This window comes from Staurois parvus, unplaced genomic scaffold (genome assembly GCF_062004578.1).
Source record: "Staurois parvus isolate SC_StPar_1 unplaced genomic scaffold, SC_StPar_1.0 ptg000347l, whole genome shotgun sequence".
NCBI lineage: Eukaryota > Metazoa > Chordata > Amphibia > Anura > Ranidae > Staurois > Staurois parvus.
The window spans coordinates 14,813,583-14,826,831 of NW_028318143.1; the positions used below are offsets into that span (position 1 = coordinate 14,813,583).

General features: G+C 39.3%; 1 protein-coding gene across 7 annotated transcripts in view; it reads left to right on the top strand.

Moving 5' to 3' along the window:
- OSBPL9 (oxysterol binding protein like 9) overlaps positions 1-13,249 on the top strand; it is a 175,388-nt gene that overhangs the window by 111,858 nt on the left and 50,281 nt on the right. For all 7 annotated transcript variants that reach the window (XM_089684473.1, XM_089684471.1, XM_089684472.1 and 4 more), the window contains 2 exons: positions 3,783-3,812; positions 5,187-5,237. In XM_089684473.1, coding sequence (XP_089540599.1) covers positions 3,783-3,812; positions 5,187-5,237 — 81 coding nt within the window. The remainder of the gene's footprint in view (positions 1-3,782; positions 3,813-5,186; positions 5,238-13,249) is intronic.

The window sequence follows — 13,249 nt, forward strand, 5'->3', positions numbered from 1 at the left end:
TTATTATGTAGATTTTATACAACATCCCAGCTTTTTTAAAATTGGGGTTGCATGCACACACCAATGTGTATCTGCTTCTTAAAAGTCCCTTTGTAGCATTATCCTGGGAAAGTATGTCAACTTTTATATTACTCAATGTATATCCCAGCAAAGCTTCCCCTTGGATTTCCTATAGCTTTCACATTGCTTAGTCAGTGAAAGCTTTCTAGATCCATCTGCATATATTCCACATTTGCTGTGACGTTCATGTCTTCTGAGAAAGTGTTAACTCATTCCTTGGAGATTTCACTGCTAAATGATATGCAGCTGTTCTTTGCACGCAGGGTGATCCTGAGGGACTATTTATGTGTCAATTAGACATTATTCTTACATCAGGAGTCATTGCCAATTTCATATGTGCATTATTCAATTTTATTCAACAATTGGTGTGATGTTCTTGTGCCAGTTTGTCTGTATCCTCAGGTGTCTGTCAGGCTGTAATTGTTTTTTCAAGAGGCATAATTCCTGCTGTACATTTTAATGCAGAGATAAACTCTCTCAATCAACATTTAACATTAATCTTTATGCTGCTACATTAGTAAATAGACCGGGAAGTATATTTTATAGTCTTTTTTTAATTTTTTTTTTAATTTCTTGCTTCCTGGTTTCTAGACTAGGTCAAAATGATGTCATACATGACGTGAGTCTTCATGGGTATTTTTTTTTTCTTTCATCTGGAGGAGGGGCATTCTCAGCTAAGCACACCCACCTGCCTGCATACCTTAGCTAAGGGCAGATGGATTCCAGGATGGAAATGCCACTTGAATCATCTGCCCTTATTCAAGATGGCCATGACTAGAAATGCTAGGGGAATTTCTCAACATAATAAAGCATGGAGATATGGATGGATTGGTGAGTTTTCTTTGAATATTGAAGAAGCGTTTTCAGCTTGATGCTCAGAAAGAGTTAAATTCCACTTTAAAATATTTACATACATCCTTGATTTTTTTGTAATTAGCGCTGTCTCTATTAATGTGAACTGTCTAGGGCAGTGGTGGGCAACCTTTTTTTTCAACTGAGCCAAATCTCGCCAAAACCACGATTGAAATTTATTTTGAGAGCCACATTTTTAAAACTGAAAATACATAGGATGGTACACTGTTTTTAGTTTCAATAAGTTTTTATAGTAATTCATCCCCCATAGTAATTCATCCCCCCCATAGTAATTCATCCCCCCTATAGTAATTCATCCCCCCTATAGTAATTCTTCCCCCCTATAGTAATTCATCCCCCCCATAGTAATTCATCCCCCCTATAGTAATTCATCCCCCATAATAATTCATCCCTCATATAGTAGTAGTAAGTAAGTAGCAAGTAGTAAGCCAAGTCCCCCCTGTGTCAATTCACTTACCTTTGCTCCGCGCGTTCCTCTCGCCGTGTTCCCGCGCCGTTCCGGTCTTCAGGGCGGACTGTGAGAGGAGCCTAGCTCCTCTCACGTTCGTCACGCTGCCCCGCCTACACACATCCTGACAGCCAATCACTGGCTATCAGGATGTGAGTGGCAGCAAGACTGGCCAATCATTGCATTTGAGCGCGCTGCCCTGGCTGTTTTTTTTTTTTGGATCACGCTGCAGAGTCCCTGCCGCCCGAGATCAGGGAGGGGAGCGGGCGCCCGGCACACAAGAGCCGCATTAAAGCGTGTAAAGAGCCGCATGTGGCTCGCGAACCGCGGCTTGCCGACCACTGGTCTAGGGGGATGCCTGAATGTAGATGTACATAGGTGTTAAAAGTAGGCACTTATCAGGACCTAAGACAAACACAAATTTATATTGAGTCCGGGTTCCTGTGCGTGTTACATGCACGTCTGTGCGGTGCTATTTGAGCCATATACTTTGTATGGCTCAAATCGCATCTGAACCATTTTTTTATTCTGCATCTGAATTGCATCGCATGGGGGTGTTCTCAACCATGCTATGCAAATTCTGGCAATCGCATCACGTTTTGCGATGTTTCATCAGATTGCATGAATGTGATGTGATTGAAATGCAGTGGGGGAAACGCACAGAATTCGCAGCAGTTCCCACACCACATTAGTGTGAATGCGGGCTTAATCAAAAAAGAGGGACAGGTGTAAAGGAGGTGTATAAACATGTAAATAGGTTCATGGAAATGGTCAGTTCCCAATCTCCTCAAAAACATACTACAATGCTCTATGTAAAAAATAACCAAGGGACGATCAAATACCCACCACTCACTACCTTCGCTGTTGTAGTTCCCATCACATTTAGAACTGGTCCCTGACATTGGACCTGACAATGCTAATGCTCAGAATGCATACTTCTAAATCCTTCTGCATCTATCAGTAGCTTATCCTGGGATCCTTGCTTGGGTGTTTCCATTTTATTATGGTGTAGCATAAGCCATGTCCCTCAGTAGAGAATGGTATCACAAGCAAAATAGGATTTGTAGCCTCCATTGTCCCAGTTGTGGGCATATGCTGGTATACTATGTAAGCCCTTTATACATTTCTAATTGATGTAAGGCAAAACATTCCAGGAGTATTCGTATCAACCCAATCATTGCTGATTAGTATGTATTGACCTTACTTTCAAGCATCTTAATTATGCGTTTGTTGAAAAAGGTACGGAGCCATCTGGGTACTCTATATGTTCCACTCGCTTGTATCCATAATTGTATCTTACCTCCTCCAAACGTCAGCTGTCTATGTGCTCCTGTAGCATGCAAGGAGTAACAAGCTCCTTCTGTAGTCACTTGCCCAGCCTGGCTCATCTTAGCCAGCAATATATTTTATCCACAGGGCAGGCTTCAGCATGCACAGTCCATAAACACTTTAGTACCTACACGTTTCATCCACAGTGTGTTCAGACTTCATCATGGTTTTTTGAGGAGATTGGGTATTAACTCTTTTTTGTGAAATAAAGAATTATTAAAAAAGAGGAAGTTGTAAAACTTTTTTTTTTTTTTTAATAACTATGTTCATGGTTTGGGAGGTTAAATGGCAAATATAAACAACTGTCCTTAACTCGGATATGACCAGAGTTGTGTGGACTGACACAGGGAATATCAGGCTTCAGGCGTGATGTGGATAATATAATTTATTGAGAGCTACACCAGTAAACAAAACGCACAGTGCAAACAAAACCGAACCTTCAACTAACATACAGTATATGTTCTGAAATAAAAGCGTAGTCAGGGCTGGAGAAGTAGAATGGTCAGGCAGACCGGGTCAGGATCAATCTGGCGGATCAGGTACAGAGGAGTAGGCAAACGGATAGTCAAAAGGAGAGCTGGATCGGTGCAGGCAGAGTTCAATCGTCAGAATCAAGCAGGAGAATCGGGCAGGTAGATGACAGGATACAGATACAGGACAACAGGGGTTCATGGGAAAAACAACACTAAGGCACTGATTGCAGGCCTGGTTACTGTTTAAATACACCTCCTGCAATCAGCCTCTGGTGATGGCTTGATTGCAGGAGGTTAGATCCTGGCTGCCGAAAGGCACCTGCTGGTAAGTCCCAGTACTGCAACCATAGAGCAGGGAGCCACAGCACCACCAGCGGTGAGTCCTTTCCTGACAACAACATTGCTACTTTTGAACATCTGCTTCTTTATAGAGTGTTTTTAGCTTCATTTTAAGCAAAGTCTTTTACCCTTGCAGAAACTTGTTTTAACTTGAAATGTCTTCTATATAGTTTTTTTTAAGTAGGTAAATAATAGTTAAATATCTATTGTGTACTATGAGCATAATAGTATCATTTTATGTATATTTTTTTTCTCCACAGAAAATTGAAAATCTCAAGGATACAACATGTGTAAGTTTCCTAATCTCTGTGGGACAGTGTGGTTCTTTGAATGGATGAGCTGTGTAGTTACCATTAATGACTAGGCAGTTAAACCCAGTCTGTTTTAAACTATGCAAAGTCTAAGACCCTTGTCTGTCCCTGACAGCTGCTCTGTGTATCATGGGCAGATATGCCTTGTACTTGGGGCTCTAAGTCAGTTGGAGCAAATCACAAATTTTGCCCTTGGATAACAGGGCCAAGGTGAGGGCTGACCCTTTCTGTCTTTGAACTGGATTATGTCCGTAACATACCTAGAGGTGGCATTTTAATAGGATAGTGAAAGATTATATCTCCCTGAATCTTCTCCCACATACAATATATCCTAAACTATAGCTAGACTGGAGACATGGGACAATTTACTTCTCTCCCTGATCAGAAATGTGAATCTCATTAAAATGAAACTATTACCAGTATTTTTGTACTTCTTTAACCACTTACCCTCCAAAGAATTCACCCCCCTTCCTGACCAGGCCATTTTTTTGTGATACGGCGCTGCGTTAATTTTAACCGACAATTGCGCGGTCATGCAACACTGCACTTAAATGAAATTTGTCATTTTTTCCCACAAATAGAGCTTTCTTTCAGTGGTATTTGATAACCCCGCTATAAAATATATCCAATAAAAAAAAAATTAAAACAAACTTCTTCATAAATTTAGCCCAAATTGTATTCTCCTAATGTCTTTGCTAAAAAAATAAATAAATACCAATAAGTGTTTATTAATTGGTTTACGTGAAAGTTAGTGTCTACAAATGGTGGTGTGTGTATATACTGAATTTTTTTTTTAATACTAGTAATGGCAGCGATCAGTGGCTTATAGCGGGGCATTCTGAGAACTGACTGCCACTGATATCCCCACTGACACTAATACAGTGATCAGTGCTAATAAAAAGCACTGACACTGCACTAGGACACTGGGCAGGAAGGGGTAATATCTGTGGCGATCAAAGGGTTAACGGTGTGTTGTCTGTTAGTGTTATGGTCTTTAAACATGTCAATAATTTGGAAAGTCAAATTGAGCATCTATTGTAAAAAGGAATATGTACAGGTTACCAATAGTGAAAATAGATCAAGGAATATGGACAACAAAAGATGGATATCTGGACTTTTCATGCACAAGGTCAGCTTGAGGCCTACCCTCAAGTTCCCCCTAATATCCCTAATATTTTTTAATTCTCATTGATTAAGGACAGGCCTAAGATTATGGTCATTGAGCTGCAATTGCCAATGTTTTTGATAGGGTTTTAAGTAAGCTGGTTTATACCACAAGCATTCTAGGCTTAGTATGCTGACTATGTAGCGGGCAAGTGTCATAATTTTATTTATTTATTTCTTTGTATACAGAGTATGGTAGAGTCTATCAAGCACTGCATTGTGTTGCTGCAGATTGCCAAGGTAAGTCATGTCTACCTTCTACCAAATTGTATAATAGAATCACCTTTGTTTTGCATGTAACTGATTGATTGTTTTGGAAAATAAAAACAAATACATTTGCCTTGAAATAAGTAAATCTTTGGGTTTTTTTTTACCACTTTGCTGCATCTGAGGCTGGTGCTTTTTTGGACCTTTCTTGACCTGGGCCAGCATTCACAGGGAGCAGAGTGACCTAAAATATGGAAATGATGTGTCGTGTGTGTCAGTCAGATGCAAGTTTGTACTGTTGGTAGGTGTACATGGAGGGGGGGGGATGTGTGCCAGATGCAATATGACAGTCTGATGTACTACAAACAACAGCAAAGATTGAAGGCGCATTTGCACATTGGAGAGAATCCTCAGTGGAAAACAGACATGGCATTTGTACTTGTATTTAAGTTATCGTTGTGTTGTAAATCCTCATATTCTAACTGACTATAACATTCTATATGTTTTGTATTTTTAATTTATATTTTAAGCAATTGACAAGAATGACCACAGCAACATTTGGCCAGTGAAATAATACAAATAATTGGTCACATATACTCACATAATAACATGAATGTAGAGTTCAGCTAGTAGCATGAGCTTCAGTTAATTGGGGGGGGGGGGGGGGGTCAGCTGCCATACTGGTCAGCTTGCCAGCCAAACAACGAATGGGTAGCAGTCAGTTGTACATCTAATAATGCATGAAGGGGGGAGGCCCTGCACAATGCTATTAATATTTATGGGTTCATGAGAAAATGTGATTTCAATTAAGAGTCATTTGAGAGCAGTCTAGGTAACTACCTGCAAATCATTGCAGGGTGGATTTGATTTAAATCGTGATTTAAATCACAATTTAAATCACGATTTAAATCACTAGTCAGTAAGGCTTGATTTAAATCCTAGTTTTCTACATAAAGACTAATTCTTGCTGGTATAACTTTAATATGCAAGTAGATGAAGATTTTTAGAATAACAACTTTTCATATTAGTTTTTTTATCCCCAGTTTAATAGGTTAATCATTAATATTTGGACAACTTTTCTGTTGTACTTAGGAAGGAGAAAAATAATCATTACCTTAATAATAACAATTTAAATAGATTTATTCAACTGAAACAATAACATTCCAGCATATGTTATTTTCTTAAACATCCATGTTTGTTAACTAATTTGGCTAAACAAAATATATATATTTTAAGAAACTTAGACTGTCAGCCCCTCCTCCTCACACTTAGCTTCACTTTCTTCTTGTGCAGATCTATTCCACTCCAAACAATCAGAAAAATATTGTTTCTATTCTATTCACTGAACTTCTTGAAACTTAGCACTGAAGGGGTTGATTCTGTATTCATAGGTTTGTAGAAGTTAGGATTAAGGTCTTTTTCTTAACATAACATTTTTGCTGTGAAGAAGAGGCATGTGATCTCCGCTGAGTCAAATTCAGTTTTGAGAACTGCAAAAGTAAACCAATCATCTGTGATAATATCTTGTAGGCAGAGAAACTGCCCAATAATCTTACAAAAACCTCTGGAAGAGCATGACATTGTGAATGGATTCATGGAATTTATTTTCCAAAAATATTAAACATATACAGCCTTATTCTACATAATTAAAAAACTATTCTTTATTTCATGATAGAATAACCTTTGGATGGTAATATATTTTTCTCAAAAAGCATTTTATTTAAAAAATCCGATTTAAATAAAAAAAATAAATTTTTTTTTTATTTTTTTAAAAAAATCATTGATTTTTATCCACCCTGAATCATTGTGCTGTTGATTGTGAGTATTAGTGATGGTGTGATTGTTAGTTTGGACAAATGACTGGCAAATTTTGAAATAAAGTGACTACAAATGGCATGCATGTGTGCACCAAACCTAAAATCATAATATCCAAAGTCTACGTTGCATGTTTTTCTGATAAGTGAAATCTCACATGTCAATCACAGCGTCTCAAGTGTGGCCTGGATCCTGTGAACTATGAGAGCCCCAGCATTGGGTAATTGACAGATGTATCTGTAATGAGAGCTGAATATAGCCAAGCTTCCCTTCACACTCTAGATGTGTACTGTGATCCTTCAGAGAAGTAGACTTGTTCAAGGAAGCTGCAGACCTCCCATTAGTACTGGCACACCATGCACTACAAAGGGAAGAGGAAAAAGGGAGATTGCTCAGTCAATTTATAGTCTGCTACAGTGGGCCAGTATACTTGTTCATCTGACATGGCATTTACTGCAGGGCATTGTGGGTTTTATTCAGTGTGCTAGTTAAGGAAGTTTGGATTGCATTAACACACGCTCAGTTCTGTATAAAAGACACAAGATTCCCCGTTTTTGCCCTCACGTGTGCGGAACGGATTGTAGCCTTCCAAGGACTAATTAATAAAGAATTATTTGTCTTCCTGTTGCTTCTGCGTTGTTGAGAAATTGGCTACCCACTGACTTTCGGGAAAAATGTTCTACTTAATATGTCTGTGATCATGTTTACTCCTAACGCTCGTTAATTATATTTAGGTAACGGTGGGGGTTGCCTTGCACGTGTTTCATTAAAATCTAACCTGTGATCCAGCAGAATCTGTTCTATACCTCATTCTTCTTCCTGCAGCACCCCTCTGCTGTCTTCTAGTCTTCATTACACAGCTATGTAAGCTCATTACTGCTGCTCCAGGGTTCCAAAATGGCTCTGTTCTTTCAGGACCTAATGTTCTCTACCTGTTTTTAATTGCGGAAGGGATTATCCTTTTAAAAAAAAAATATATGAATTAAATTCTAAGAGCACATTCATGAATAAAATAATTAACGTGGTATGATGGACCTTATTCCTGGTTGTTGTTTAAGAACAGAACTCCTTTTTTCAAGTCAACACCCTCCGTTAAAGGAATCCTGTACCAAAAAATATGCCGCTATTGCTGACTTTCCAATCTGAAAGTGTTAGCCCCCATAATCAATGTTTCTCAGCACAATGCCTAATGCTAAGGATGCATTCATAAATGTGCTATGGCAGAAACAGCAGCCTGCACCTGCAGGCTGCTAGATAGGTGATTGCACCATATCTGAAAGCTGGCCTGTCAGGTAAAGGGATCAGGAACAATTTGGCATGGTTCCTGTTCATGTGATCACTGGCAGCCAGTCCTAGTGATCAAATGGCTTTGTTCACAAACACATTGATGTCAGCTGGTTCAGAGTAAATCACACAGAGAGGGCTAGTTTAACAGTTGTAGCCTTTTAGCTGCTTCTGTCAAAGTGGTATACTAGCTAAAATTAAAAAAAAGTGAATTACTTTAATACTTTTGTAACCTCCCTGGAGGTATTCCCGAGTGTAGCTCGGGGTAAAGTTTCAGCACCACAAACAGTAACCCCGAGCTACACTCGGGAATACCATGCGACGCTGCTCTGCGATCTGTTCTTCTCTTACCTTGTCCTGCGCTCCCGCGATGTCCCTCCTGCAGTGTCCCCTATAATGTCCTCCGGCGGAGGCCTGCATCTGTCTTCTGGGTTCCATCTCCTGCGACGTCGGGACGGAACGGCAGAAAAATGTGAAAATGACAAAAAGTGACATTCACTAAATTCACTAAAATCACATAGTATAACATTACTGTATCAAACCATTTCACATTCATTTTGTCCCGAGTGCTTTGTCCTGTGCCCTGCCTGCATTTTTACTGTTCTTACTGCCTGGAAACTGAGAAACGTCCATGGCGTCCAAAAAGCGTCCCTTTAGGTCAAAAGTGGTTTTAGACCGGCTAGAGAACAGCGATAGTAAATCAGAACCGCTTGCAGAATTGAGTGATAATGATTCGTGGGGAAATTCCTCATCAGACGCTGAAAACGATTTTGCGACTAAGCTCAGCGATGTGCGAACTTGGAGCTCTATTTAAAATTTCAGTGTTTTTGGTTTGATTATATTATTGAATTACATTTATTATATTTTTTATGATCATTAAATTATAATTTATGATTTCGTGTTTCAAATTTTAACATACCCGGGATGCTTACTAGACTCTTGTTCGGATAGATTTCAGTGAGTTATTCCTAAGAATTACAATAAAAAACAAATGCATATTTCCATGCAAAAAAATATACCGCTTTGAGCACAGAAATATGGACATAATCAGACCGCTAGGGAGGTTAAAGTAGAGTAAAATAGCTTAAAGTGTTACTAAACCCACAACCGTAAAATCAGTCTGTAAATGCAGGAAAGCATGCTTGTTATACTCACTGTTGATCCTAAGGGGTTAACACTCAGCATTGTGTAAAAAGGATGTTTGATCCTGACTTCTCTGATCCTTCCCTTCTACTTTCTCAAATCTATCTGCTGATAGGACAGAGCCTTGGGGGGCAAGCTGCACATGCTTAGTTTGGTGTGTGCTGCCAGAGAGGTTTTTTTTTTCTTGGGAGAGTGCATGCAATCAGCACAGGGCCAATCGGAGCTGTCCAGACAGAGTCAGAGGTAACTGCTGCTAAAAGGTATTTAGCAGTTTATATTTACTAAAATAATTGCATTTCCATGTTCTGTGTACTGTGGGAGACCAGATATAGTGAATCTAGGGTCCTGGGTTTAGTATCACTTTAAGTTTTTAAATTGCATTTTTATCACAAATTTGAGCATTGGTGGGCTAATTAGGGTTGTATAAATGTTCTTATATCCAATTTGGCCTAAGAATCTCAGCCACATCAATAAACTTTGGTCACAAAAGGGTTAATAGTTAATACATGAAAACTATTAAGGTATAATAGGTGTCAATTGGCTAACAATATTGCCACAAATTATATGTTGTGAAGGATACAAAATCCATTAATATGACATGTAACACAACACAAGAAAATAGAAGTGAATGATGCAAAAGGACATGGTGGGAAGCACAATGGGAAAACTAATGGAAGCAGAATATTTGATTCTAGCTGATGTAGTCTAGGTTGGAAGGGGTTTTTTTTTCACAAAGATATACATGCCTGTTCCTCAAAGCAGCAGGTTGGGTATTTGTTTTATTAATATTCATTATATATCATGCAAACCGAATTTCAGTCATCTCTGAAAATCACTGTAGTCATTGATATCAGTCCCTAACAAAGTGGCTTTATATTTATAGATATACACACTATAAAATTTGTGTGAAATTGCAATAGCCACACTGTGTGTTTCTCATTACATGGCTCTGTATTTTATTTCTGTCTCAGCAACTTGCACTATCCTGATTATCATTTCATATGTATCTTTCAGCAGTCTGGTAACTGCTCGAGGACCAGCTGTATGGAAAATCCGTAATCAGAGTAAATTGTCTGATCCTTCACTTATGCTGAACAGCTGACTGACAGTAGCCATCGGTAGTTTTCTGTGGTGCTATCAGTACACCATTTTCCTGTTTGTCCAAAGAGAAATGGTTTTAATCGAACAAGTAGAATGAAAGACAGATCAGAGTCTCTGGGGATCCCAAAAGATCATTGTCCTCTAGAGCTTATCATTGTCTCCCTCTGCTGTGGGCTGGGAGGCCAATCCTACACACTGATAATTGTAAGCAATGTAACTTAAGCCAGCCATAGATGGATCAAATCCATCTCTGCTGAACCAGCCGAGATTCGATCCATCTATAGACCGACTGGTTGTACTAAAGTTGATTCATTGATCGACTTCAGTACAACATACTGTTGGATTTTTTACACGTGATCACTGCTGGTGGCTATATCCGCCAACAGTAATCATCATGTTCTGCTGGAAAAGAAAATTTGTATAATCTATGGCTTGCCTTAGGGATTGCTTGCAATCGGTAGATATTATTATATGGAGGAAAAAAAAAATCAATGATTGTTCTAGTTCAGTCATTTTTTTCCCATAAGAAAAGGTCACATTCTCTTCTATGCCCCTAGCAAGTCTAAGCAGATGGTCAATGTGAGTTACATTGTTTTTTATATTTATATATATATAATTTTTTTTATTTTATTTTTTTTTACTTTTTTATGCTTGGATATTTCGTTTTGCAGAAGATCAGAAGCTCTTTATAGGTTCGTTCTGTACTATAAATAGACTTGAATTAATCAACGGAGGGATACAACACCTTCATGTTTTAGCAGAGACCTAGCTATCATTTAGCAGAGACCTAACTATCATTTTATGCTGGCTATCAACAAGCAGTGCTTTGCAAGAAAGCCAGCATGCTTTTCAAGCTCAGTGACATGGGTGCACAGTGTAGTGATTTTACAAAAAAGATAAAATACTAGTTTATAAACACCTGAACTTAAAGGGTAAGTTCATCTTTGGAAAAATGTTACATGTTGCACCCGTTTTTAGAGTGGAACATGTAACATGTTCCCACTACTGCAGCTGTCATCCACTGTCCTCTCCTCCTGTGACCGCAGTACAGGGAGAAGTTCCCTGTACCAGCTGTCCGGTTTTTGGAAACTGTGCGGTGTTCCGCCCACAGGGCTGCGTCATTTATTCACAGAATTCTGTAAATGAATGAACTACATGTCCCGACAACCTTTGCAGCTGTCGGCTTGTAGTTCTAAATGAACTACCGCGATGCTGTTCTATGGTAGTTCATTTTTTCTTCTTGTCAGTGCATGTGCTTGCCTGTATAAAGTATGAGCATAGATACACTGACAGATTTGCAGGAGTCTTGCATGGAATCAGCGATTGATGTTGCAATGCTTTCCAGGCTCCAAAAAAGAAGAAAAAGTAAATGCACATTTTTTTTACCTGCAAAAAAAAAATAAATGGGCATTTTAGATATTTTTTATTTTTTTTAAAGTGAACTTATCCTTGAAAAATATATGTGATAGTGAAATGTCCATTTTCATCAGACTGACCCTTTAAATAAAAAAAAATGTTTTGTTGCAGTGTTTTGTTTTCTATTTTTAATTACCCGCTGGCAGGTCAGTTACTGTATTTATTATAAATACACTATATTGCCAAAAGTATTGGGATGCCGGCCTTTACACGCACATGAACTGTGATGGCATCCCAGTCTTAGTCCGTAGGGTTCAATATTGATTTGGCCCACCCTGTGCAGCTATAACAGCTTCAATTCTCTCCACAAGGTTTAGGAGGGTGTCTATGGGAAGGTTTGACCATTCTTCCAGAAGCACATTTGTGAGGTCAGGCACTGATGTCGGACGAGAAGGCCTGGCTCAGTCTCGCTTAAATTCACTGAGCTCCTGAGAGCGACCCATTCTTTCACAAATGTTAGTAGAAGCAGTCTGCATACCTAGGTACTTGATTTTATACACCTGTGGCCATGGAGGTGATTGGAACACCTGAATCCAATGATTTTGGCGATATAGTGTATGTACAGTATCTCACAGAAGTGAGTCCACCCCTCACATTTTTGTAAATCTTTTGTTATATCTTTTCATGTGACAACACTGAAGAAATGACACTTTGCTACAATGTGACGTAGTGAGTGTACAGCTTGTATAACATGTAAATTTGCTGTCCCCTCAAAATAACTCAACACACAGCGATTAATGTCTAAACCGCTGGCAACAAAAGTGAGTACACCCCTAAGTGAAAATGTCCATATTGGGCCCAATTAGCCATTTTCCCTCCCCGGTGTCATGTGACTCGTTAGTGTTACAAGGTCTCAGGTGTGAATGGGGAGCTGGTGTGTTAAATTTGGTGTTCTCGCTCTCACTCTTTCATACTGGTCACTGGAAGTTCAACATGACACCTCATGGCAAAAAACTCTGAGGAGCTGAAAAAAAGAATTGTTCCTCTACATAAAGATGGCCTAGGCTATAAGAAGATTGTCAAGACCCTGAAACTGAGCTGCAGCACGGTGGCCAAGACCATACAGCGGTTTAACAGGACAGGTTCCACTCAGAACAGGCCTTGGCATGGTTGACCATAGAAGTTGAGTGCACATGCTCAGCGTCATATCCAGAGGTTGTCTTTGGGAAATAGATGTATGAGTGCTGCCAGCATTGCTGCAGAGGTTGAAGGGGTGGGGGGGTCAGCCTGTCCGTGTTCAGACCATACGCCGCACACTGCATCAAATTGGTCTGCATGGCTGTCAT